This window comes from Spermophilus citellus, assembly GCF_964194105.1.
Source record: "Spermophilus citellus genome assembly, chromosome: 1".
Lineage (NCBI taxonomy): Eukaryota > Metazoa > Chordata > Mammalia > Rodentia > Sciuridae > Spermophilus > Spermophilus citellus.
In genome coordinates this window covers 229,167,869-229,194,148 of record NC_138182.1, presented here as the reverse complement: position 1 = coordinate 229,194,148, position 26,280 = coordinate 229,167,869, and the positions used below count along the sequence as shown (strand labels likewise).

The window sequence follows — 26,280 nt, the reverse complement described above, 5'->3', positions numbered from 1 at the left end:
CCTTGTTTCTTGTTCAGAGGATTTGTCACTGATGTACAGAAATGCCTTTGATTTATGGGTGTTGATTTTATATCCTGCTACCTTTCCAAATTTATTTGTTCTAGAAGTTTTCTGGTGGAATTTTTTTGGATCCTCTAGGTATAGAATCACGTCATCAGCAAATATGATAATTGGAATTCTTTTTTTCCTGTCTGTATCCATTTAATTTCTTTTGTCTAATTGCTCTGGCCAGTATTTCAAGAACTATGTTAAACAGAAGTGGTGAAAGAGGGCATTCCTGTCTTGTTCCAGTTTTTAGAGGAAATGCTTTCAGTTTTTCTCCATTTAGAATGATGTTGGCATGGGGCTTAGCATAGTTGCTTTTATAATGTTGAGATACGTTCCTGTTTTCCCTGGTTTTTCTAGTGTTTTTAACATGAAAGGATGCTGTATTTTGTCAAATGATTTTTCTGCATCTATTGAGATGATCATGATTCTTTAAATCTATTGATGTGATGAATTACATTTTTTGGTTTCTGTATGTTGAACCAACCAACCTTGCATCTCTGGGATGAACCCTACTTGATCATGGTACCCTATTTTTTTTTTTTTGTATTTGATTTGCTAGAATTTTATTGAGAATTTTTGCTTCTATGTTCATTAGTGATATTGGTGTAAAGTTTTCTTTCTTTGATGTGTTTTTTCCTGGTTTTGGAATCAGGATGATATTGGCCTCATAGAATGAGTTTGAAAGTGTTCCCTCTTTTTCTATTTCATGAAATAATTTGAGAAGTATTAGTTCTTCTTTGAAGGTCTTGTAGAACTCAGCTGTGTATCCAACTGGTCCTGGGCTTTTCTATATTGGTAGGCTTCTAATGGTGTCTACTATTTCGTATCTTGAAATTGATCTGTTTAACTTATATATATCATCCTGATTCAGTTTGGGCAAATCATGTGCCTATAAAAATTTCTCAATGCCTTCAGTATAAATTTTCAAATAATTTCTAATTATCTTCTGTATTTCTGTATTGTGTGTTTTGATATTTCCTTTTTCATCATGAATGTTAGCAATTTGAGTTTTCTGTCTCCTTCTCTTTATTAGCATAGCTAAGAGTTTATCAGTTTTATTTATTATTTCAAAGAACCAACTTTTTGTTTTGTCAATTTTTTTCAATTGTTTTTTTGTTTCAATTTCATTATTTCAGCTCTGATTTTTAATTATTTCCTGTCTTCTACTGCTTTTGGTGTTGATTTGTTCTTTTTCTAGAGCTTTGAGATGTATTATTAGGTCATTTATTTGTTGACTTTTTCTTCTTTTAAGGAATGAACTCCATGCAATGAACTTTCCTCTTAGTACTGCCTTCATAGTATCCCAGAGATTTTGATGTTGTATTAGTACTCGTTTACCTCTAACAATTTTTAATCTCTTCTTTGATATATTTTGCAACCCATTGTTCATTTAATAGCATATTATTTAGTTTTCAGGTATTGAGTAGCTTCTGTTTTTTTATTTTATCATTGATTTATAATTTCATTCCATTATGATCTGATAGAATGCAGAGTAGTATCTCTGCTTATTCTATTTGCTAAGAGTTGATTTGTGGCATACTATGTGGTCTATTTGAGAGAAGGATATCCATGTGCTGCTGAAAAGAAAGTGTATTCACTCATTGATGATGAAATATTTTTATATGTCAGTTGAGTCTAAGTTATTGATTGTTTTATTGAATTCTATCATTTCTTTGTTCAGCTTTGTTTGGAAGATCTATCCAGTGGTGAAAGAGGTGTTTTAAAGTCACCCAGAATTATTGTGTTGTAGTCTATTTGACTCTTGAACTTGACAAGAGTTTGTTTGATGATGAGTTTGTTTGCTCCATTGTTTGGCACATATATATTTATAATTGTTATGTCTCGTTGTTATATGGTTCCCTTGAGCAACATGAAATGTCCTTCTTTATCCCTTTTGATTACCTTTGTATTGAAGTCTACTTTATTTGATATGAGGATGTGAAGCCTGCATATTTCCACAGTCCATGTGAGTGGTACATTTTTTTTTCAACCTTTCACCTTCAGTCTGTGGATGTATTCTTCTATGAGATGAGTCTCTTGGAGGCAGCATATTTTTGGGCATTTTTAATCCAATCTGCCAGTCATGTCTTTTGATTGGTGAGTTTAGGCCATTAACATTCAGGATTATTATTGAGACTTGATTTATTTTCCCAGTCATTTTTGTTTATTTTTGGTATTTAACTTGACTTGGTTTCTCCTTGGATTGGTATTTCCTTTAGTGTAATACCTCCCTTTGCTGATTTTCATTGTTATTTTTAATTTCCTCCTAATGGAATATTTTGCCAAAGATGTTCTATAGTGCAGGTTTTGTAGTTGTAAATTCTTTAACTTTCGTTTATCATGGAAGGTTTTTATTTTGTCATCAAATCTAAAGCTTAATTTTGCTGGGTCTAAGAGTCTTGGTTGATATTCACTTTTTTCAGAGCTTGGTATATGTTGTTTCAGGATCATATAGCTTTCAGAGTCTGGGTTGAAAAATCTGTAGATAACCTAATTGGGTTTTCCCTATATATAATCTGATTCTAATTGCTTGTGGCTTTTAAGATTCTCTCCTTATTCTGTATGCTAGGCATTTTAATTATTTTTTTTTAAAGAGAGAGTGAGAGAGGAGAGAGAGAGAGAGAGAATTTTTAATATTTATTTTTAGTTCTCGGCGGACACAACGTCTTTGTTGGTATGTGGTGCTGAGGATCTAACCTGGGCCGCATGCATGCCAGGCGAGCACGCTACCGCTTGAGCCACATCCCCAGCCCTAGGCATTTTAATTATAATGTGCCTTGTTGTGGATCTGTAGTGATTTTGTACATTTGACATCCTATAAGCCTCTTAGTATTTGGTTTTCCAATTCATTCTTCATGTTTGGAAAATTTTCTGATTTTTTTATAGATTTTATTTTTTAAATACATGAAAGTGGATGCATTACAATTCTTATTATACATCTAGAGCACAATTTTTCATATCTCTGTTTCTATATAAAGTATTTTTACACCAATTCATGTCTTCATACGTGTACTTTGTATAGTGATATCTATCAAATTCCACCATCATTGCTAACCCCCTGCCCCCTCCCTTCCCCTTTCCCATCCCTCTGCCCTATCTAGAGTTTGTCTATTCCTCCCATGCTCCTCCTCCCTACCTCATTATGGGTCAGTCACCTTATATCAGAGAAAACATTTGGCATTTGTGGGTTTTTTTGCGATTGGCTAACTTCACTTAATTCACAATAGCTAACCTGTGTAACCAACCTAGATGTCCCTCAGTAGATGAATGGATTAAAAAAATGTGGCATATACACACAATGGAATATTACTTTGCAATAAAAGAGAATAAAATCATGGCATTTGCAGATAAATGGATGGCATTGGAGAAAATTTTCTGATATTATTTCATTGAATAGATTGCTTGTTCCTTTGGTTGGGAACTCTATGCCTTCTTCTATCCAGATAATTTTTTTGAGAATTTTTTAATATTTATTTTTTAGTTCTCGGCGGACACAACATCTTTGTTTGTATGTGGTGCTGAGGATGGAACCCGGGCCGCACGCATGCCAGACTAGCACGCTACCGCTTGAGCCACATCCCCAGCCCCAGATAATTCTTAAATTTGGTTTTTATGTTGTCCCATAGTTCTTGAATGTTCTGCTAATGGTTTCTTACCATCTTCACTGTGTGGTCAACATTCTTTTCATGATTTTATATTTTGGGGCTGGGATTGTGGCTCAGCGGTAGAGTGCTCATCTAGCACAGGCAGAACCCGGGTTCGATCCTCAGCACCACATAAAAATAAAGGCATTGTATTGTGTCCGCCTACACCTAAAAAATAAATATATAAAAAAGTTTCAGTATAAAAAAAAAGAGATTTTATATTTTGTCTTCATTGTCTTTAGACCAGTCTTCTAAGTGATCTAATCTGTCAGCGGTGCTTTCTATTGAGTTTTTAATTTGGTTTATTGTTTTTTTCATTTCAAGGATTTCTGTTTTTTTTTTTTCAGAACCTCTATCTCCTTATTGAAGTAATGTTTTGCTTTCTGTATTTGCTTATGTATCTCTTTATTGAAATGATCTTTTGCTGCCTGTATTTACTCTCTTACATCATCCATTCGTTTACAGAACATTTTAATTATGTACATCCTGAATTTCTTCTCTGTCATTTCTGCTGTTGTTCTGGCCATGGATTCTAATAATGTAGTTTTCTTGGTTTATTTGGAGCACTTTCTTACCTTGTTTTTGTTGTTGTTGTTGTTGTTGTTTTTAATGTTGTTCATGTGTTTTCCCTTCTACCACTGCAGATCTGAGGCATTACAGTTTTTACCCTATAGACTTATAGTATCCCTGCAGGGTTCCAATACCTCTCCTTTAAGAGGGAGAACAATATTAAAAGATCCCAATATAAACAATATAGAACCTTAAATCAAATAGCTGCTATTAAGACATTTATGGTTTTGTCACAGTATACAGAAATGATGAGTTCATTTATTATCTATACTATAAACAGTAGGTTTGCAAAAGGGTCTACCATTTCTGAAGGTGGACACAGAACCCGGGTGAGTTGTAGGATGAGATGTTGAGGGGGTAGGAGGTGGGGATATATAGTTATTAGATCTTAGAAAGTGTGAAAGAAGAATCTAAAGAAGTTGGTTAGTAGCAGAAGAGAGAGAAAGTGATTTGGGGGAGACAAGTAGGTGGGAAGATAATAGAGAGAGTACAAAAAGCAAACAAACATAAATATTAAGAAAAATAAAAAATGTAATAATAGATAAAAAGCATATGCAACACAACTGTAATATACTATTCAGACATCCCAATCCTCAGTAGCTTAATTCATGAAAAGTACTTGGTTTCACAATGTTGGGGATGTGAGGGCAGGAGAAAAGAGAGAGGGGAAAGAAAAAATCTTGAAAGAAGATACGAAGATTGTGCTTTTTTTTTTTTGAGATCAGTATTTTTCCTATTTCCCTTCTCATTCAGTAGGTGGGGTTATCTGTTGTTTGCTGTATCTTCACCCTCAGGATAATGTTATTAGGGTAGAAGGGTTAGTCTTGGAGGCGTAGCTCCTGCAGGTGGGGTACAGTACTTGTGGGTCCCGATGGGAAACTTCACACCAAGGATCTCCTTTGAGGCCTGCTGTGTGGTGTGGGTATGTGGTCTTATCTCCTTATATCACCTGTAACTCTCACAATTCCTGGTCTCTAGTTTAGTCTTCAAAATGTATCTCACTCACCCCCTCCCTTTCTAACTTCCCAGTCAGGAACCTTTCTCTCTGGAAGTATTTTGGACTGTGCTGTGGGGGCTGCATACCTGGGGTGGAGAGCTGTTTTGTACTGGGAATATCAGTACTCAGACCAGCTGTGTGACTGCAAGCGTTATAGGCTACAGGAAAGAGGGGGGAGTTGGGGACTAAAGGTACCTTTGTATTGCTTCTAAGCCCCAGCCGGTATTCCAAACTGGGGAAATACCGGCTTAAGTTGGCTAGGAAGGTGTCCCAAGATAGAGGCAGCTGCTTTCAGCAATGGAGTGTTGGTCTGGTTGGGCCAGGTGGTGGCAGTGGGCGGTATGTTAAGAGATACAATTCTGTGGCATGTAGTGTTGTGGCTGACAGCTGTCTCTAGACCCTGTGCAGTGTCCCCAGGTGTAGGCTACCACATGCAGGGGACTATGGCAGTGGTTGAAGTGTCCCAGATGGAGGCAAATGGGGGAACCCCACATTGGTAGATGGGGGTCCACACAGGAGTGATGGAATTTCTGTGTGGGTGGGCAGCCAGGAGTCCTGTGCCAGTGCTGAGGCCTAGAGATCTGCACAGGTGCGGTGGCGGTGATTCCTGGGAGGGAACAGCTGTCAGGAGTCCTTGAATTACTCACAGAGAAACAGTATTCCAACTACTTGAATCCCAGGCCATGGAGAGACACAGAATGCAGCCTCCCTGTAACCCACCATCTTGGATCCCCTCCATTCTACGTTTTTATCCTAACCTAAAGCATGGTACATGTTTTGAGGAAAATAATATAAAATAATTCATACTCCCAAATATGTGTAGTTAGTGTATTTTATTTACCATTTATGCATTTAAGCATATTAAAATTTATAACTTTTTTATTATAGAAGGCATGTAGATATACTTTAAAGAAGGGGATATGCTAAAATTACTTATTTCTGTCTTACCACAATATTTTGATGTATTTGTATTTGTAATCTGGCTTTTTTTTTTTTTTTGATCCAAGAATATAGTTATGCTTAAACCTCAATAAAACTTTTAAAAACTGTTTGGGTCATGCTAGATGTGCTATTTTTGCATTCTTATAACCATTACTTATAGAGGTTATGTGTTATCACGTTGTTCAATAAATGTTTCATAGTTTACTAAAATTTCCCCTTTTTGTTGAACATTTAAATTATTTCCAATTTTTACTATTATGCCACAACATGTAGCTCTTTTTATGGATTTATGATTATATTCTTAGGAAATATTATCAGAATTGGGATTATTGGGCCAAATTATAGAAACATTTAAAAGTCTATTGATTTGTATTGACAGATTGATTAGTATTATATACTAATTTCCATTTCCACCAAAATAACTTTAGCTTTTGTTTTTGGTATATACTGCTAGTAGCATTAGTATTTTTATTTAAAATGACCGTACTAGCTTAGTAGGGAGAAAAAAGCCTTATTTGTATTTATTTATTTTTTGTGGTGCTGGGGATTGAACCCAAGGCCTTGTGCATGAGAGGAAGGAACTCTACCAACTGAGCTATATCCCTAGCCCTAAAAATAGCCTTACATTTTTTTTTGCCTTGTTGATTTTCAGTGGGACTCTCGCTACTATTTATTATTTTGTGAAGTAACTACTCCTGTTCTTTATTTATTCATCTATTTAAACCTGGTTATATAATAAAATTATCAACTTCTTTTCCATTATAATTTCTACAAATACTTTTTAGCCACTTGACTTGTTATTTGTGTTAGTTTTGTGTTTTAATGCATAAATTTTCAAATTCTGTGTAGTAAAAATGCATTAGCCTTTTTCTCTGGCTATATTTTTGAATACTTAAAAGATTAGAAACTTTTCTTCCTCTCACCCCCAGATTTTATAATTATATTCTATTCTAACCAATACATTGAATAATCACATTCCCTTTATTTTTGTTTGTCTGTCCCTTAAGTAAGGAGAGATAAGGTGATAGAATCCTTATTTTTGCTATTCAATTTGGAGATTCTCATTAGTTAAGCAACACCTCTCTAAAGAAATATTTTTACAAATTTACCCCTCTACACATTCTGATATTTTTAATATGTCTTTGATTTGACTGAAGGATCCAAGAGTAATGAATATTATTTTTGTACATGTCTTTGAAGTTTGTCATAGGGAAATCTTGCATTCACTTTGATATCTCTAGTGCTTCAACTGGAGACCAAAAATTGCCATTTTAAATATTGCATTTTTTCTAAGCATTTTAATGTATAATTCATCTAAAACCTTTGTTCTTTGTGTAATATAAAGATGATAATAGGGTGTTTCCCATATCATTACCCCATTTATGCACCCTTAAGTGTAGAATAATTCACTTCATTCTTATTGTTTTACAATGTATATTAAAATATTATGCATATTAGGATGCCTCTGATAAATAGGCATATAATATCAAATTACATGTAAAACATCTTTATATCCTTTCTTATAGAAGCGTAGAATATTTTAGGGTTATTGAGATATGTTATTTTTGCCTGAAGTTTAAAATTCATTTAGAAAACCCAGTGTGACAGGGCACATATGTAATTTAAATATCTTTTAATAAGCAGAGTCAGATTTGTTATACAAATTTATGTCTAAATTCTTAATGATTATATACCTTTTCCCCTTTTTAACATGTGCATGACACAATGAAACTAATCCATCGTGATAGTATTAGGGACACTGACTCTATACATAATCACATAATTTTTTTTAAACATTACACAATTTTTTATTATTATTTTTTAATATTTATTTTTTAGTTTCAGGTAGACACAATATCTTTATTTTATTTTTATGTGGTGCTGAGAATCAAACCCAGTGCCTCACGCATGCTAGGCGAGCGTGCTACCACTTGAGCCACATCCCCAGCCTCACAATTTTTTATTATTAAATGAGAAAATCTCATTTGTTACATCATCACATTGCTAGTCAAAGAAATGCTGCAGTGATGAAGAAAGTCAATTTTGGATCAACCAAAGTCCTCATTTCTACTACATTCATTTACAAAGAAATAATGTTCAACACAGCCCAACAAAACATTCTTGGTTTTCTTCATATTGAAGGTCCCCCAAACACATAATTTATTTTATTTTATTTTTTAAAATGTTGATGGACCTTTACTTTATTCATTTATTTATATGTAGTGCTAAGAATCGAACCTGCCTTACACATGCTAGGCAAGTGCTCTACCACTGAGCCACAATCCCAGCCTACATAATCACATTATTTGATTTGCAAAGGGAAATTCTGGAACATATTCCAGTTGTGAACCTCATATAATCTGGTAAAATGTGTCTTTGTTCAAAAATATTAAACAAAATCCTTAAGAAACAAAGCCTAGAGTGAAATGATTAGTGAGTGGCTTAAAAGAAATAAAAAGAATTCATTTAAGCCAATTTTTTTTTGTACTGGGGATTGAACTCCGGGGCACTCAACCACTGAGCCACATCCTCAGCCCTATTTTGTATTTTATTTAGAGATAGGATCTCACTGAGTTGCTTAGCACCTCACTGTTGCTGAGGCTGGCTTTGATCCTCCTGTCTCAGCCTTCTGAGCCCCTGGGATTACAGGTGTGGGCCACCACACCCAGCTTCATTTAAGCCTTTTATTTCCTACTTAGGAATCTCGAGTTGGACATAATCCACATTTATGTGTAAATCCTTAATAGTAAATTTGTAAGATTTATAAGTAACCTTGTATGTTACATTTTGCTCTCTAAATACTGCAGAAACGAAATAACATGATTTTAATTTTCAAGAATTTATAATGTATATATTTATATTATAGCATAAATAATTTTAAAAAATAAATAATATAAAACCAATTTCTGATACACACCTCAAAGTATTAATAGCAATTTCCTTTTCGGAGTAAAATAAAAGAGAAACAGGGGAGTAAGAATAAGGACTTTAACTGTTCATTTTTGTAAACATTATATTGTTTTTAAAAAACTTTTTATGCTAAGTGAAGCTAGCCAATCCTTAAAAAACAAATGTCAAATGTCTTCTTTGATATAAGGGGAGTAACCAAGGACAGGGTAGAGACGAAGAGCTGGAGAAGAAGATTAACATTAAACAGGGATGATAGGCGGGAGGGAAAGTGAGAGTTAAGGGAAATTGCATGGAATTGGAAGGTGAGCCTCAGGGTTATACACAATTACATATAAGAGGAAAGGAGGAGTAGGAGAAAAATTATATAAGTGGAAGAAACGATTTATAGTAGAGGGGATGGAGAGAGAGAAGGGGAGGGGAGGGGAAGGGAAGGGGAGGGGGGACAGTGGAGAATGGGATAGACAGCAGAATACATCAGTCACTAGAAAGGCAATTTGTAAATCAATGGAAATGTAACTGATGTGACACAGCAATCTGTATACGGGGTAAAAATGGGAGTTCATAACCCACTTGAATCAATCTGTGAAATATGGTATATTAAGAACTATGTAATGTTTTGAACAACCAACAATAAAATAATTTAAAAAAAAACTTTTTACAATATTAGCACATTCTTTTTTTAATTTTTTTTTTTTGCAGTTGTAGGACAGCATGCCTTTATTTTATTTGTTTATGTTTTTATGTGGTACTAAGGATTAAACCCGGTGCTTCACATATGCTAGGCAAGCACTCTGCCACCGAGCTACAGGCTCAGCCCTAGTGTGTTCCTTTTATATTTTAAAAAGTTTTGTTTTTTTACTGGGGTTGGGGGGTGTTGTTTTGTTTGTTGGTGATACTAGGTAATGGAATGCAGGGCCTTGAGAATGCTAAGCAAGCATTACACCATTAAGCTATACCCCACAAACCCCAAAGCAAACAATTTTAACAGACAAAATTCTTACCTTCATTTGCTGAGTTCATTTATAGATAAGAAAGTTGACCATCTGTAAATAAAAATTTTTTAAAAAATAGAAAGAATTTTGAATGTTTTTACCATAAAGAAATATTTAAGAAGATAGGTAGCTTTGCCCTGGCTTGAACTTTATACAATGTATACATGTATCAAAACATAACATTATTTCATAAATATGTACTATTTATGTATAAATTTTAAAAATAGAAAAATATAAAATAGAGAAGTAGAAAGAAAAATCACTCAGTCTTACCACCCAAAGACCATTATATTTTGCTGTTTTTTTCCTACTTTTTCTTTAACATAGCTATGACCATATTGCAGACATAATTTTGTTTTCTCATTTTTTACTTAATATTAAAAAGAATCTTCCTAGCTTATTAAACTCCTCATAAATCTCATCTAAATGGCTACATGGTTTCCTACGTGTCAGTGCAATTTCATATTTATTTACTGAATAATTTTTGTCCACTTTGAAGTTGTTGTCAGTCTTGACTATTACAAGTAATGCTATGATGGATGTTTTTCCTTTGATACCTTTTATTCCCCTCACAGCACATTCACTTTCTCTGTCATCCCTGTGAGCTTTCTGAGACCAGCAACCAAAGCAAGGCCCTAAGAATACAGATAAGAAAATTTCCTTTTATCAGTGTCCTGATCAACATACCATATGTCAAAGATCATTAAGCAAACTTGAAATTGAATTAGCAAAATAATCCTTGAAATTTTGATTGAAGAAAAATAAAGTGCTTGAAGAATATAAAGGGAAAAAAGGAACTATGATCTTTCATTAAATTTAATATATTGTTTCAGGCTGACTGTGAATCTATGGTAGTCTCTTTAACAAAGAGTAGATACAAAATTGCTTCCCATCTTGATCTGAAAAATAAGCTGACATTATTTTTTTAATTTAAGAAAGCACATCCTTTGATGTTCTAGAAGTAGTAATATCTTGATGTCAAACAGTCCTTACCTCTGTAGACTCTGTGTCTCTAGTCACATTTTCACCATGCATGGTCTGCTCTAAAGTTGTTGGGAATACCTTGTTTTGTGAAACTGAAGTGCTTCTGAAAAGTATTATACAGATATAAACTTTGTCAAATCCAAACATTTGAAAAATATGCCTGGTAACTTTTTATATAAAGAAATTTAATTGAAAGGATGAAGGGAGGAAGAGAAAGAGAAGAGCTGACCATAGAGGTCACATGACTATTGCATGACTAATCTTAGGTTCTCAATGGGATAGCAGAATTAGAATTTAGACTGGCCTGCTTGTTCTTGGCGCAATATTCTTACCTATACCTCAGGGAATTTCTTTAGAATGACATTATTAAATAAGCCTTGATTTAGATATCTGGGCCATTAATATTTGGAAGTGGGTAGGGAATAATGACTTTAAAAAATTAACACTAGGACCAGTTTGGTGTGACTATTTGCTGTCTTCAATTAACTGACTTTATATTTTATTACCATGTTTCTAGAACAATACATTGAAAAGATGTTAGAGATAAAAGAGATTATGGATAACGTACTTGCCAAACAGAAAGCAGAAAGGGATGATCTAGCTAAAAAATACAGGTGAGTGAAAAAATATGTGCTGTATAGTTTCTAGAATGTATCTGTTTTTAGCTATAGAAGTACTGTAGTTTGGATCTGCAATGTCCTCTAGAGGTGCTTGGTAAAGGCTTAGTTCCCAGATGGGCACTAACTGGGGGTGGGTCTAGGGGGATGCCTTCCCATCATTGGTGCAAGCCCTCAAGGGGAATATCAGGGCCCCTTCTGCTTCCTCTCTCTGTGTTCTGGCCATGAAATAAACAACTTTGCTGTGCCACTCACTCCACCATGATGTGCTGCATGCTGCCTCACCATAGTCCCAGAGCATCTTGAGGCCAACCAACCATGGACTGAAACCTCTATAACCATGAGCCAAAATAAACCTTTTCTTTTTAACAAATTTGTTATCTCAGGTGTTTGTTAAAGTAATGGAAAGCTGACTAACATAAATAGGCCTAGAATTTCTAAAGAATACAAACATTGCTTAGAACCAATAAATGACTTCATGATATTGTCTAATGTCTTATCTCTGTAGAGAATAATACTTTCTAGAAATATATGTATTTTTAACTTCTTACCTGAAATGTTCAGAAAAGAACATTTTAGTATCTTAAAAAGTTGTCTACAGTGAAGAATCTTTTAAAAGCCTTTCTGATCATGAATTCTACAGATTCTTAGCACATCTAAATTTTCTACATGAATTTTTTTCTTTTACAGTAAATATTGTTTCTTTTAGTGCAGTTGATTAATCAGTTGATTAATCTTAGGATTGTGTGTACGTGTGTATGTGTATGTGTCTGTACTTCTAATCTTTCAGGGTTCTTAAGGAGTTTTATCCTGAAAATGTTGATTATATACCTCTTATTCTTTTTTGATAAAATTAAAATATTCTGTATCTTTTTATTATTTGGATATTTTTATTAGTTTTTAATGAGACTTAGCTACTTAATTCCATTTGACATCTATTACATATTCAGGTTTCTCTGGACTTTTTTAAAAATCAGTTTGAAATTTTTTAATTCTAAATCTACTGTCTTCTGTCTTTATTTTGCCTTTTTCTTCAATAAGTTCCTTCTTGCTTCCTGACATGTTTCCCTGGCAGCAGCAAGCAAGCATTGATGGGTAAATGACTGTAGGATATGTTCTAGGGAACTTTAGAATCCAGCTTTAATTCTCTTTAATTATCCTATGGTGAACTGTGTGAACACTTAGAATTTTGTGAACATTCTAGTGAACATCTAGAATTTTGGAAACTTCCTGATAACTAGAGTTTCAGGTGTGTAAATCCTTATTAAGATTGCCATAAAATTTCAAATCTTGGTCTGGGTAATCAAAGAGATTTTGCTGTCTGAATTCCTTATTTCACATGATGTGGTATTAGTATTTTTATTTCTCCTTTATCTAACTTTTTGCATTTTTTTGCTACTGTTATTTGCTAAACTTATTTCTTCTTGCTACTTTTTCCACTTAACATATGACAACTTTTAAATGTTTGCTGGATATTCAGTATCAACAACTCTATACTTTGATAAGAAAGGCAAGATATCTTATAATTGCTTTTCATTAAAACAGCATTTCTAAAGCATGGTGTAAAGACTCCTGGTAGGTACCTGAAATCATTTCAGAGAGTATGTGAAGAAAAAACTATTTTTTATAATAATACTAAGATATTAATTGTTTTCTTTTGTGAGTGTACAGTGGAACTTTCCAGAGGTAACCTGATGGTAATGGAGTGTGGACGTATATATTCTTGTGTTTTAAATTTTTATCAGTTTTAATTTCTAAAACAGTAAATATCCATAGGTATAATCCATACAAACAAAAGCCCTTTGGATTCCGCCAAAATTTTTTAAAGTACAAATAGATCCTGAGGTCAAAATGTTTTAGAACCACTGGAAATGAAGAGCATAATTTCCTGAAGCTCAGTGGGGGATAGGTAGGCTTAGCCAAAATACCAAGAGCTATAATGAGCCATTTCCTCTTCTTTAGTCTCAAGATTCTGAGAGATTTGGTTTGGGGAAGGTGCACAGGATGATGGTCATCTAGATAGTCACTCTGGACTTGAAAGTGTCTCAAGATAGATTCAAAGTACAATTACAGTCATTACTTGATAAATTAATATTTCTCAGGTGTAGTTGAGGTGTGATTATTCACAAAACAATCTTGTTTCTCTGTAGCTAAAGGAACCTGAGTGGAACTTACTATCAAATTTTACTTCCTAATACACCTTTCTACTCAAAACAGTAAGCAAACCCCAAACTTAAAAAATGGTGGTTCTCTTTAGCCACCAACTACTACTTTCCAATCAAAAACAAGTAGATATCTAGATAGACAATATAAGTGTTATTATCTTTTAGAGTTGATTCATGGCTGATAAATAATAATATGGATATAAATCTAACAACTTCATTATCACATCCTTTAAAAAGTAAAACTCACTGTTTTAGTCATTTTTTTGTTTGTTTTTGTTTTTTGCTGTGACCAAAAGCCCTAAAAAAGACAATTAGAGGAGGAAAAGTTTATTTTGGCTCATGGTTTCAGAGGTATCAGTACACAGATGGCCAACTCCATAGCTCTGGGTCTGAGGTAAGGCAGAACATCATGGTGGAAGGGTATGGCAGAGGAAAGTAGCTCAGAACATGGCAATAGAAAGCAAAGAGCAGAGACTCTGCTTAACCAGGGACAAAATATATACTCCAAAGACATGCTCCCAGTGACCTACTCCCTACCTTCCTACAGTTACTTCCCAGTTAATCCACATTAGCATTTTAGTGCACCTAATAACCCAATCATTTTACCTCTGAAAATTTTTCCATTGTCTCACACACAGCTTTTGGGGGACACCTCATGTCAAAACCATAACACCTGAAATAAAGGAATTTCCTCTCAATGGCAATACATTGTAAAGGTAGACTTTCGAGTACTTCAAGCTGATTAAAATCAAGACAGAAAATCTTTAACATCTAAAATGAATGATAAAACAAAGTTTTCTACTCTGTGTGTTTGTTTGTTTCCTGTTTCTGTTTCTTCCTATAGGGTATCCGTAGAGTCATTTAAGCATGGAGCCCTGAGAAAACAGCTGGCCAACTTGGCCACAAGACAGAAGAGCCTTTTAGTTGTGGCAAAGAAACAGAAAAAAATAAGTCTGAAAATTCAAAATTATAAAAATGTCACATCATTGTCTGATCCTAGTTTAAGGAAGTTGCCATCCAGCTCACATATCTTCAGTGAAAAGGACAACAAAGAGCTTACCAGTCTGGAAAATTCAGTGCAGCCTCATTCAGTTTCACTTTCTCATATCAATATTGCTTGTAGAAGCATTCAAGAAACACCATTGTCTCTGGAAACATGCCATGACAGCCATAATACTAATCTTTGTCTAGATTCAGAGGCAGTAAGAAGGGAAGAATTTTCTGGAATTGAGATGAATTCTAAACAAAATGTTAATGATTGTACCTTGGATGGGTTATTCAAATCTCGATACCCAGATAGCAGTGATAATAAATTGTCATCCCAACCTGATGCTTTCATTGCTCATGCAGAATATTCACAAAAAGATAATGATCATACAGAAACTACAGCCAAAGACTGTGAATTCTATAGTCCTTTTGCCATAACTGGCACATTAAATGGTTCCAAACATACAAGTATACTTTCCCAAAAGGATGCCCATCCATCAGCTGTTATTTGGGACCAGGACCTTTCCCAGTATCATCCAAAAAGAGGAAACAGAAAAACAGCTTCCCAGCAACCACCTGGGGGGACATCAGAATCCTGGGCACACCAAGCCATTGCTGTCTTGGGCACTGATACTGTGCATCAGACAAAACAATATCTTGAAAAAACAGCTTCTGCTGTTCCATATATAAATAACAGTCAGGTCTCTTCTTCCTCTGGATCTGGCCATCAACATACTATTAAAAAGCCTTTAAACTACAGCACAACTCCTAAAAAGAAATGTATGCAGATAAAAGATTTGATATTATTAGGAAGAATGAATCCAGGAAATAACATTCTGGAATTTAAAACACAGGTATTCTATTTTTTTTCCTCTAAAATCACATAAATTTTATAATAAGTAAATGTTGCTGTCACATAGGTATTTAGGGAACTGGAGTTTGACTGGGCTTCCTGAATGGAGAGATACAATCTTTGTATTCTTAGTAAGTGAAATCATGCTGCTGGAATTGCCTTAATATATTTCAATCACAAGCACCTTTGGATCTTCAAACCAGAACTAGTTTATTATATTGCAACAGGAAGGATTTAAGAATTAACATAAAAATAATAAATTGAAACTGTCATTAGTTCCATATAATTTCAATAACTACCACTATACTGCTAAAGCATGCCCTAAAGGGATATGTATAAATTCATCTTCCAAAGAAGCTCAGTTTAGAACCCAGAAGTGGCTTGGAGTGTGGGTAAATCTGACTAAATTAAAACAATATTACATATACATAAAAAAGGAGGAGAAAAAAGTTTTGTTGGATATGCCTGTAAAAAGGGTTTCCTCTCCTCTTTCTCTACGTGCACTTTTTAAAAGAAGAATTTAGATTAACAAAGATCACAGAGTCTTTAAATGCTTCTTTGCTTATGGGCCAATCTGACAATTCAGTCCAGACTAATTAACATTTAATCTGAATGACCTTTGTTTCCAGCTCTGCTCATTTCTGGATAATAAAGCTTTCCATAGTTAATAAGTTTTATTTGTAAATTTAAGTAAAAATATTTAAATTTTAAATCTCGAATTGTAGTTTATGACTGAATTAGTGGCTTGATCTCAGATCCCTCAATAAACCAATTTGTTTGCCTGGCAACCAATTTGTTGTTAAGTGGTGTCTACCTTAATTAGCCAATGCAGCTCAAAATTTAGCAGATTAGTTATTCTATATTAGTTTTTTATTTACTCATATTTTGACAGTTGTGATACCTTCTTAAATCAGCGATAATAAAATTTTGGTAGAGATTTTCATATTTCAGCTATTTTTCTTTCTTTAACAGCTTTATTGACATATAGTTGGTATACAATATATTTACACATAATTGAAATATACAATTTGGTAAGCATTTGTATGTACCTGTTAAACAATGATCACAAGATAATGAAATATCCATTAATCTCAAAAGTTTCTTCTTGCCTTCTTGTACCCTACCTTTATCCCCTTCCCTTCCTTTGCTGATCCCCTGATAATTACTGGTCTCTTTTCTTCTCTTACACATTCATTTACAATTCCAAGAATTGTGTGTAAGTGCAAATATACTTTATGTATTGATTTTTGTCTGACTTCTTCTTCTGAATGTAATCATTTAAATTTATCCTTGTTATAGCATGAATAAGTCGTTCGTTCCTTTTTCATTGTTTGATAGTAGCCCATTATATGTGTATATCAGTTTGTTTATCAGTATGCCTATGATAGACAGGTAGGTTGTTTATATTTGTTGGCTATAAAGCTATTATGAATCTTGGTGTACCAGTTTTGGTATGACACAGACTTTAATTTTCTTGGGTAAATACCTAGGAATGGAGTTACTGGGTCATATGGTAATTATACATTGAACTTAAAAAATTGTCAGAGTTGTTTGTAAAATTTTACATCTCCATTGGCTGTGAATTAGAGTTCTAGTTCCTCAATGTAGTATACTCAGACTTAATTTTAGGCTTGCTATCAGAGTGTAGATGTGTGTATTGTGATATAACCTGCACATCTGTTTAGTGGTTTATCACTATGGTTTTAATTTGCATGCCTATAATTATGATTGATATTGAATATCTTTTCACATGGTATTTGCCATCCATATTTATTATTTGATGAAGTGTCCAAATCTGTTGCCCTTTTTTTATTGGTTGCTTATTTTCCTATGTTTTGTCTCACACACACACACACACACACACACACACACACACAAAGTACATATAGATATAATCTTTATCAAACATGTACCATCCCAACTATTTTTACTATATTGTGGCTTGTCTTTTCATTCTCTTAACATTATTTTTTAAAAATAGAAGCCTTTAAATTTTTTTGTAGTTTTAGGTGGACAGCATGCCTTTATTTTATTTGTTTATTTGTATTTGGTGCTGAGGATCAAATACAATACCTCATACATGCAAGGCAAGTGCTCTGCCACTGAGCTATAGCCCCAGCCTAGAAGCCTTTAATTTTGGTGCAGGCTAAATTCTTAATTTATTCTTTCATAGATTATGTTATTCATGTCCTATTTAGGAATTATTTGTCTTCCCTAGTGACAAAGTTCTATTTTCTTCTAGAGTTTTTAGTTTTATATTTAGGATTAAAATCTATTTTTAATGAATTTTTGTATGTAGTACAATGTCAGATCCTCATTCATATTTTTGAATTTGTATATCCAGTTGTTCTACCAACATATGTTGAAAAGATACCCTTTCTATTGAATTGCCCTATATATCTTTGTCAAAAATCAGTTGTTCATATGTATGTCTATTTTTGGTCTCCCTGTTTCTGTTTCATTGATTTATTTGCCTATCTTTCCATCACTACTAAACTATCTTGATTATTGTAGCCATAAATAAATCTTGAAATCTGGTAGTGTTAGTATTCCAGTTTTGTTCTTTTTAAAAAGTGTTTGGATATTCTAGGTCCATTGTAATGATATATGAATTTTAGGATGAGTTTGTAGATTTCTACCCCCCAAAAGGCTGCTGTTACTTTTATTGGTTTTTCATAAAATGTATAGGTTAATTAGGGAGGAAATGGAATCACAATAATATTGAATTGTTCAGACCATGAATATGGTATGTATTTCCATCTATTTGGATCAATTTTTCTTATTCATCGGTTATTTATAAATTAAGTTCTTTTTTTTCATATAATAGTGAGCTTCCCAGGGTTCTTTTTTTTTCTGTTATCATTTCTAATTTCATTCCATTGTGGTTGAAGAACATATATTACTTCAATTATTTTAAACTTGTTCAGGTTTATTTTATGGCTTAGCTAGCAAATGTCCTGGAGAATGATCCATGTGTGCTTAAGAATGGATATTCTGCTGTTATATTTTCTATAGGTGCCTGTTAAGTCTAATCAGTTTATAGTATTCAATCCTTGTCTTTCCATATTGATTTTTTTGCCTGTTTGCTATGTACAACTCCATATTGAAAGTAGGATATTGAAGTCTACAACTATTCTTGTTGAATTATCTATTTTTCCCTTCATTTCTGTTAATTTTTGCTTCCTGTGTTTGTGTACTCTTTTGTGTTTTAAGTACATATGTATTATATATAATTGTTATATGTGCTTGATGCATCACCCTCTTAACATTATAAAATGGCCCTTTTTATCTCTAGAAAAAATTTTTGTTTTAAGGTCTATTTTCATCTGCTTTTAGTATAGCCATTTCAGTTTTCTTGTGGTTGCTGTTTGAATGATATATTTTTTATCTTTTTACTTTCAGTTTACTTGTCTCTTTGAATTTAATATCTGTCTCCTATATGCATTATATAGTTAGATCTTGATGTTTTAATCCATCTGAAAATATCCACTTTCTTAAAAGTTTGTTTAATCCACATACATTTAATGTTATTATACTGTTGGATTTGGGGCCTGTTAAATATTTTATCAGATCCCATTCAGTAAAATTTGCCTCTTGAATGCTGGATATGTATGTAGTCTTATAAATATTTTGGAAACTTTTTCTTGAAAATGGTTTGATTCTTTTGAGTCTTGTTTTCAAGATTTGTTAGGCAGAATCAGAACAGTGTCAAGTCCAGTGCTAGTTATTTTCCACTACGGAGGCAAGATTCTTTTATGTATTCCACTGATGGCCCATCAGTCTGAAGGTCTTTCTACTCTTGCTTTAGGGACTCTATTCCCTGTCTTGTGAGAGTGCCAGGTGTCAGTACCTCTAATTCTTTCAAGTGGTTCTTTTTCCACCCTTGGTCAATTTCCTCACACATATCCATCTATCCCTTCTCAGCTGAAATTTAAAGAGGACCCTCTAAAGATCTACAGAGTTTTCTTTCTTTTTATTTTTCTCTTCGATACCTTGTCCTACAGACTCTAGCCTCCTGTGTCCCGCAGACTCTAGCCTCCTTTGTCCCTAGACTCTTCTCTGTTTCCTCAACTCAGGGTGTCCAAAGGCTTTACCTGGATTCCCTTTCCCTGTACATGACTTGGAAACTCTCTCATGGTGGAAAGCTGGGATAATTATAGGGTTCACCATAGTAAATTATCATCTCTCAGAGATAATTGCCTGATTCTTGGCCTCTTATAAACAATTGGATCATATATTTTGTATTCTTTTGTTGTTGTTTTGTGTCAAATGATAGGTAAATCTGATCCCTATTATTTCATCATGACCAAAAACCAAAGTTCATAGATTTCAGCAATTTTTATCTTAATTTTATTTATTTATTTATTTATTTATTTTTTACTTCAGGAGACTATCCACAAAGCCAGTGTTTTATTAAATGGTAAAATTAAGGTAGAAAATGGTCAGATTTATCAAAATCCAGTCACTTGGCTCAAGGATCTTCTGGGAGGTGACAGTTACGTGACCTGGAATTACGCCTGGAGTAAGGTGGGTCATTCTCAAGTTTATCTTTAATTTCATGGTTAAATTAAAATACATATTTTTATAAAGAAACATTTTTAAAAGAAGTCTGAAAGATCTCTCAGATAGTTTTTGCCCTCATTTGTCTCTTCTGTGACATGCTACAAGCTTTAATCTACACTGTATTTGCCAAAATTCCCAGGGCTGTGCAGCTCCCTTACTTGCTCCTTATCTAGTTTCAGAAACTTAATTGGCTCTAATCTTCCATTTTTATCCTTCTAATAAATTTCAGGGCTTTATGACTCCATATAGAAATTTGGGACTACTAGTGTACTAATATTTTAGTTTATGCATGTTATTATTATTCTAATGGAGTAAATCAAAATGTAATCTAAATATGAAAGTACATTTTATTTTTAGTTTTGAACGTAGCATTAATCACATGTTGCTAAAAGATTTGAATATTTTCGTCAAAAAGAAATATTTTCAGACCTCACAGACTTAGTAGCCTCTCTCAGTTCTGGCTTCTGAGTTATAAGCCCACTGATGACTGACACCATATGGTCCAGTGTTCATCCACCTGTAGCCTCAGTACACCAATAATAGAAGGCATAGCTTCCCCTCTTTTGTTGTCCAGCTCAGTTGTATTTGCCTTCCCTCCTTGCTCCTGCTCTGCCCCGAACTCTGTGCCCCTACTCTGCATTCTCTCCTTGTAGGCCTTTGTAGCAGGTACTTCTGGTACTGTTTCAGTCCCTTCACTTAATCAGCACATTCTGGATTTTGTGTGCTATATAATCTCTCTGACTTTTTACCCTCGAAAGTTTTTTCTTTCCCCCCCTACAATCACCAGATTGTCTGCTTTTTACACCTTTGCTCAGTTCTTTTCATGGATTGATAATTTATACCAAATGATAGTAATTAACATCTTACACCAGTAATCCCTTTTATTAGAATATTTTAAAAAGTCTTTTGATAGATTTTTATTGTTTTGTTAAACCATTCTCATGGCATTGATATGGTACTCATTGCTGTGGTTTTGGTTCTTTTGGCATGCTGAGAAGACTCTATTCTCTCACGCTTTTTCTCCATTATAACCACTACATTTCCTGCCTTTGAGAGCTGTCTGTGACATCATTTGGCCCTCACATGTTACTAATGCCACATTTGCATATCCCATTGCTTCTAGTGTTTTCTCAGCAATCAAGCCAATTAGAGTTCTAATGTTGAGCATCTATGTGATAGTGAAGTCAGCTGCAAATATGGATACTACAGATTATCTGAGCAGGTTTAGATTACTTTTCTTTTTTAGGTTATCCCCAAAAATGAAAGCAGAGTTTTTAAAATTTCTATGGGACACACACGTACTTTTTAGTAAATACCCCAACTTGAAATATGATCCCAGTGAGTTTCTCATAATATTTAAAAGTCTCTAAAATCTTCTTTTAAAGTTTACCACATGTATTTGGGGTAAAAATGGGAGTTCATAACCCAATTGAGTCAAATGTATGAAAGATGATATATCATGAGCTTTGTAATGTTTTGAACAACCAATAAAAAAAAAATAAAATAAAGTTTACCACAGAAAACTCTGTCTCCTCTTATCTGAGAGGAGCTCCTGAATTCACAGATAACTTCTTGATGATGAAAACTTTTCACTGCACTGGTAAATGTGAACATTCTACTGACTAGTTCTGAGAATGTTGGTGGGGGTGTAGGGCCAGGAATGATTGGCTATCAGGCATGAAATGCTAGAAAAGTATGTCTTTCTCTGCATCAGATAGTGACAATGTCACTAGATACATAAATGATTCATACCTCCTACCCAAGCAGCTGGGCTGCTGTACATCTTTGCTAAGGAAATTTTGGTGCTTAGGAAAATTCTTTACTGAGGAAATTCAACTCACTTCACTGATTTCTCTTGCAGCTTCTGCCTCCTAGCTGTTAGACACCATTCTAATGGCCAGAGTAATCTCTGGGTAGGAGATAGGATGCCAAACTAGTTTCTGATTCTACTTTTTATAAGTTATTTGATCTGGGCAACAGTTTTTAATCATGGTTATTTCTAGAATTACTTAAAGAGGGTGGAGTGGCTTTTTAAAACTAACAATGTCTAGTGGACCTCAGTTCAAAGCTTCTGATCTAACAGTCTGATTTGGGAACTAAGTGGCAATATTCTTAAAAGCTTTCCAAGTGACTCTTTTTTTTAATGGACATAATATCTTTTTTTATTTTTTTATGTGGTGCTGAGTATTGAACCCAGTGCCCACACATGCTAGACAAGTGCTCTACCACTGAGCCACAACCCCAACCCCTTTCCAAATGATTCTAATGTTCATCCTGGAGTGAGAATCACTGAGCTAGGACAAATCATTTAACTTGGTCTTCTAATCCTATACATAATTTTTCTGCATTTATTAACAATGGCACAAGGAGGCCCACATTCCCTTCATTGCAAGCAAGTTGCCCTCAACTCAAAAGAACACATGGAATCATCTAATCACGTTTATCAATATGTAGCCTCAATCATAGGCAACAGAAATGGCTCACCTCCACAGGAAAATGCTTTTCCAGTCTATGATCATTCCACCTTGAATGTGCTGGATCTTCTCTAATCTCAGAAACTAAGATAACTTGGCCCTGGTTTTTATTTGAATGGAAGGGAAATTGCCTTTTGGTGATATGATTGCCATACAAAATTTTTTTAATCTTTTTTTTTATTGGTTGTTCACAACATTACAAAGCTCTTGACATATCATATTTCATACATTAGATTGAAGTGGGTTATGAACCCCCAATTTTACCCCAAATGCAGATTGCAGAATCACGTCGGTTACACATCCACAATTTTACATAATGCCCTATTAGTAATTGTTGTATTCTGCTACCTTTCCTATCCCCTACTATCCCCCCTCCCCTCCCCTCCCATCTTCTCTCTCTACCCCATCTACTGTAATTCATTTCTCTCCTTGTTTATTTTCCCATTCCCCTCACAACCTCTTATATGTAATTTTGTATAGCAATGAGGGTCTCCCTTCATTTCCATGCAATTTCCCTTTTCTCTCCCTTTCCCTCCCATCTCATGTGTCTGTTTAATGTTAATCTTTTCTTCCTGCTCTTCCTCCCTGCTCTGTTCATAGTTGCTCTCATTATATCAGAGAAGACATTTGGTATTTGTTTTTTAGGGATTGGCTAGCTTCACTAAGCATAATCTGCTCTAGTGCCATCCATTTCCCTGCAAATTCTATGATTTTGTCATTTTTTATTGCTGCATAGTACTCCATTGTGTATAGATGCCACATTTTTTTTTATCCATTCATCTATTGAAGGCAAATTTATAAGAATCATTAGAATGGCAATGGTAGTTCATTTTTGGGACCCCCAGGAGTGAACTGATGAAGTTGAAAAGTAGGCTATCATTTTAGGTTGTGACTCAAGGAACACTAGACAGATACCTTATGCAAACATACTTTCTAGCCAGATGCCTTGCTAAATTTTCACCCTGATAAACTCACTCCTTTGGAGTTAGTGTTGACTTTCCTCTTTCCCTCCACCCTCACATATTTTTATAAAAGAAATTCCATTATTAGGAATATCAAGATATAGACAGGTTAGGGACAGAGTATAGAAAGTGATGAAAATTGTTCATCTGGACAGATAACCTAATTCAGTCAGTTACTCTCAAAGTGTCTTAAACTTTATACAAACTTAGCTTCTATACAGCTGTACTATAGAAGAGAAAAGAGATGGCTAGAGAAATGGATCTTTTTAAAAATACAAATATCCAGGAGTTGCAAATTCTGAAAAATAAATACTAGAAAGGACCTTTTCTTGCCTCCTGCTGAATAGAGTGCTGGGGAATGAAGAAAGGAGTCTGGAATTGGAATTGGGAGATATGTACTATGAAAAAGAACTTTACCTGAAAAATCATTTACCTAGAAGCAATTCTTACACTTTAAAATGGCTTTCTGTCTTGTATTCTGAACTCTTAAAAGAAATATTTTATTTAAAACATATGTTCTTTTTTTAAATTTTTTTATTGGTTGTTCAAAACATTACATAGTTCTTGATATATCATATTTCACACTTTGATTCAAGTGGGTTATGAACTCCCATTTTTACCCCGTATACAGATTGCAGAGTCACATCAGTTACACTTCCACTGATTTACATATTGCCATACTAGTGTCTGTTGTATTCTGCTGCCTTTCCTATCCTCTACTATCCCCCCTCCCCTCCCCTCCCCTCCCCTCTTCTCTCTCTACCCCCTCTACTGTAATTCATTTCTCCCCCTTGTATTATTTTTCCCTTTCCCCTCACTTCCTCTTGTATATAATTTTGTATAACCCTGAGGGTCTCCTTCCATTTCCAAGCAATTTCCCTTCTCTCTCCCTGTCCCTCCCACCTCTCATCCCTGTTTAATGTTAGTCATCTTCTCATGCTCTTCTTCCCCACTCTGTTCTTAGTTACTCTCCTTATATCAAAGAGGACATTTGGCATTTGTTTTTTAGGGATTGGCTAGCTTCACTTAGCATAATCTGCTCTAATGCCATCCATTTCCCTCCAAATTCTATAATTTTCTCATTTTTTAATGCAGAGTAATACTCCATTGTGTATAAATGCCACATTTTTTTATCCATTCGTCTATTAAAGGGCATCTAGGTTGCTTCCACAGTCTTGCTATTGTGAATTGTACTGCTATGAACATCGATGTAGCAGTGTCCCTGTAGCATGCTGTTTTTAGGTCTTTAGGGAATAGACCCAGAAGGGGAATAGCTGGATCAAATGGTGGTTCCATTCCCAGCTTTCCAAGAAATCTCCATACTGCTTTCCAAATTGGTTGCACCAATTTGCAGTCCCACCAACAATGTACAAGTGTACCCTTTTCCCCACATCCTCGCCAGCACTTGTTTTTGTTTGACTTCTTAATGGCTGCCAATCTTACTGGAGTGAGATGATATCTTAGGGTGGTTTTGATTTGCATTTCTCTGACTGCTAGTGATGGTGAGCATTTTTTCATGTACTTGTTGATTGATTGTATGTCCTCCTCTGAGAAGTGTCTGTTTAGGTCCTTGGCCCATTTGTTGATTGGGTTATTTGTTATCTTATTGTCTAATTTTTTGAGTTCTTTGTATACTCTGGATATTAGGGCTCTATCTGAAGTGTAAGGAGTAAAAATTTGTTCCCATGATGTTGGCTCCCTATTTACCTCTCTTATTGTTTCTTTTGCTGAGAAAAAACTTTTTAGTTTGAGCAAGTGCCATTTGTTGATTCTAGATATTAATTCTTGTGCTATGGGTGTCCTATTGAGGAATTTGGAGCCCGACCCCACAGTGTGTAGATCGTAGCCAACTTTTTCTTCTATCAGATGCCTTGTCTCTGGTTTGATGTCAAGCTCCTTGATCCATTTTGAGTTAACTTTTGTGCATGGCGAGAGAAAGGGATTCAGTTTCATTTTGATGCATATGGATTTCCAGTTTTCCCAGCACCATTTGTTGAAGATGCTATTCTTCCTCCATTGCATGCTTTTAGCCCCTTTATCAAATATAAGAAAGTTGTAGTTTTGTGGGTTGGTTTCTGTGTCCTCTATTCTGTACCACTGGTCCACCCGCCTGTTTTGGTACCAATACCATGCTGTTTTTGTTACTATTGCTCTGTAGTATAGTTTGAAGTCTGGTATCGCTATACCACCTGATTCACACTTCCTGCTTAGCATTGTTTTTGCTATTCTGGGTCTTTTATTTTTCCATATGAATTTCATGATTGCTTTCTCTATTTCTACAAGAAATGTCATTGGGATTTTGATTGGCATTGCATTAAACCTATAGAGAACTTTTGGTAATATCGCCATTTTGATGATGTTAGTTCTGCCTATCCATGAATAGGGTATATTTTTCCATCTTCTAAGATCTTCTTCAGGGGCTGGGGATGTGGCTCAAGCGGTAGCGCGCTCGCCTGGCATGCGTGCGGCCCGGGTTCGATCCTCAGCACCACATACAAACAAAGATGTTGTGTCCGCCGAGAACTAAAAGAAATAAATATTAAAAAAATTCTCTCTCTCTCTCTCTCTCTCT

The 26,280-nt window shown here is 34.6% G+C and overlaps 1 protein-coding gene across 1 annotated transcript in view; it reads left to right on the top strand.

Annotated features, from left to right (window-relative positions):
• The window catches only part of ANKRD31 (ankyrin repeat domain 31), a gene marked incomplete at both ends in the record, with an annotated part of 205,417 nt that overhangs the window by 162,188 nt on the left and 16,949 nt on the right, over positions 1 to 26,280 (top strand). Inside the window, 3 exons of the mRNA XM_081309099.1 lie at positions 11,605 to 11,701; positions 14,714 to 15,710; positions 20,096 to 20,236. Of these exons, the coding sequence (XP_081165225.1) occupies positions 11,605 to 11,701; positions 14,714 to 15,710; positions 20,096 to 20,236 (1,235 nt within the window). The remainder of the gene's footprint in view (positions 1 to 11,604; positions 11,702 to 14,713; positions 15,711 to 20,095; positions 20,237 to 26,280) is intronic.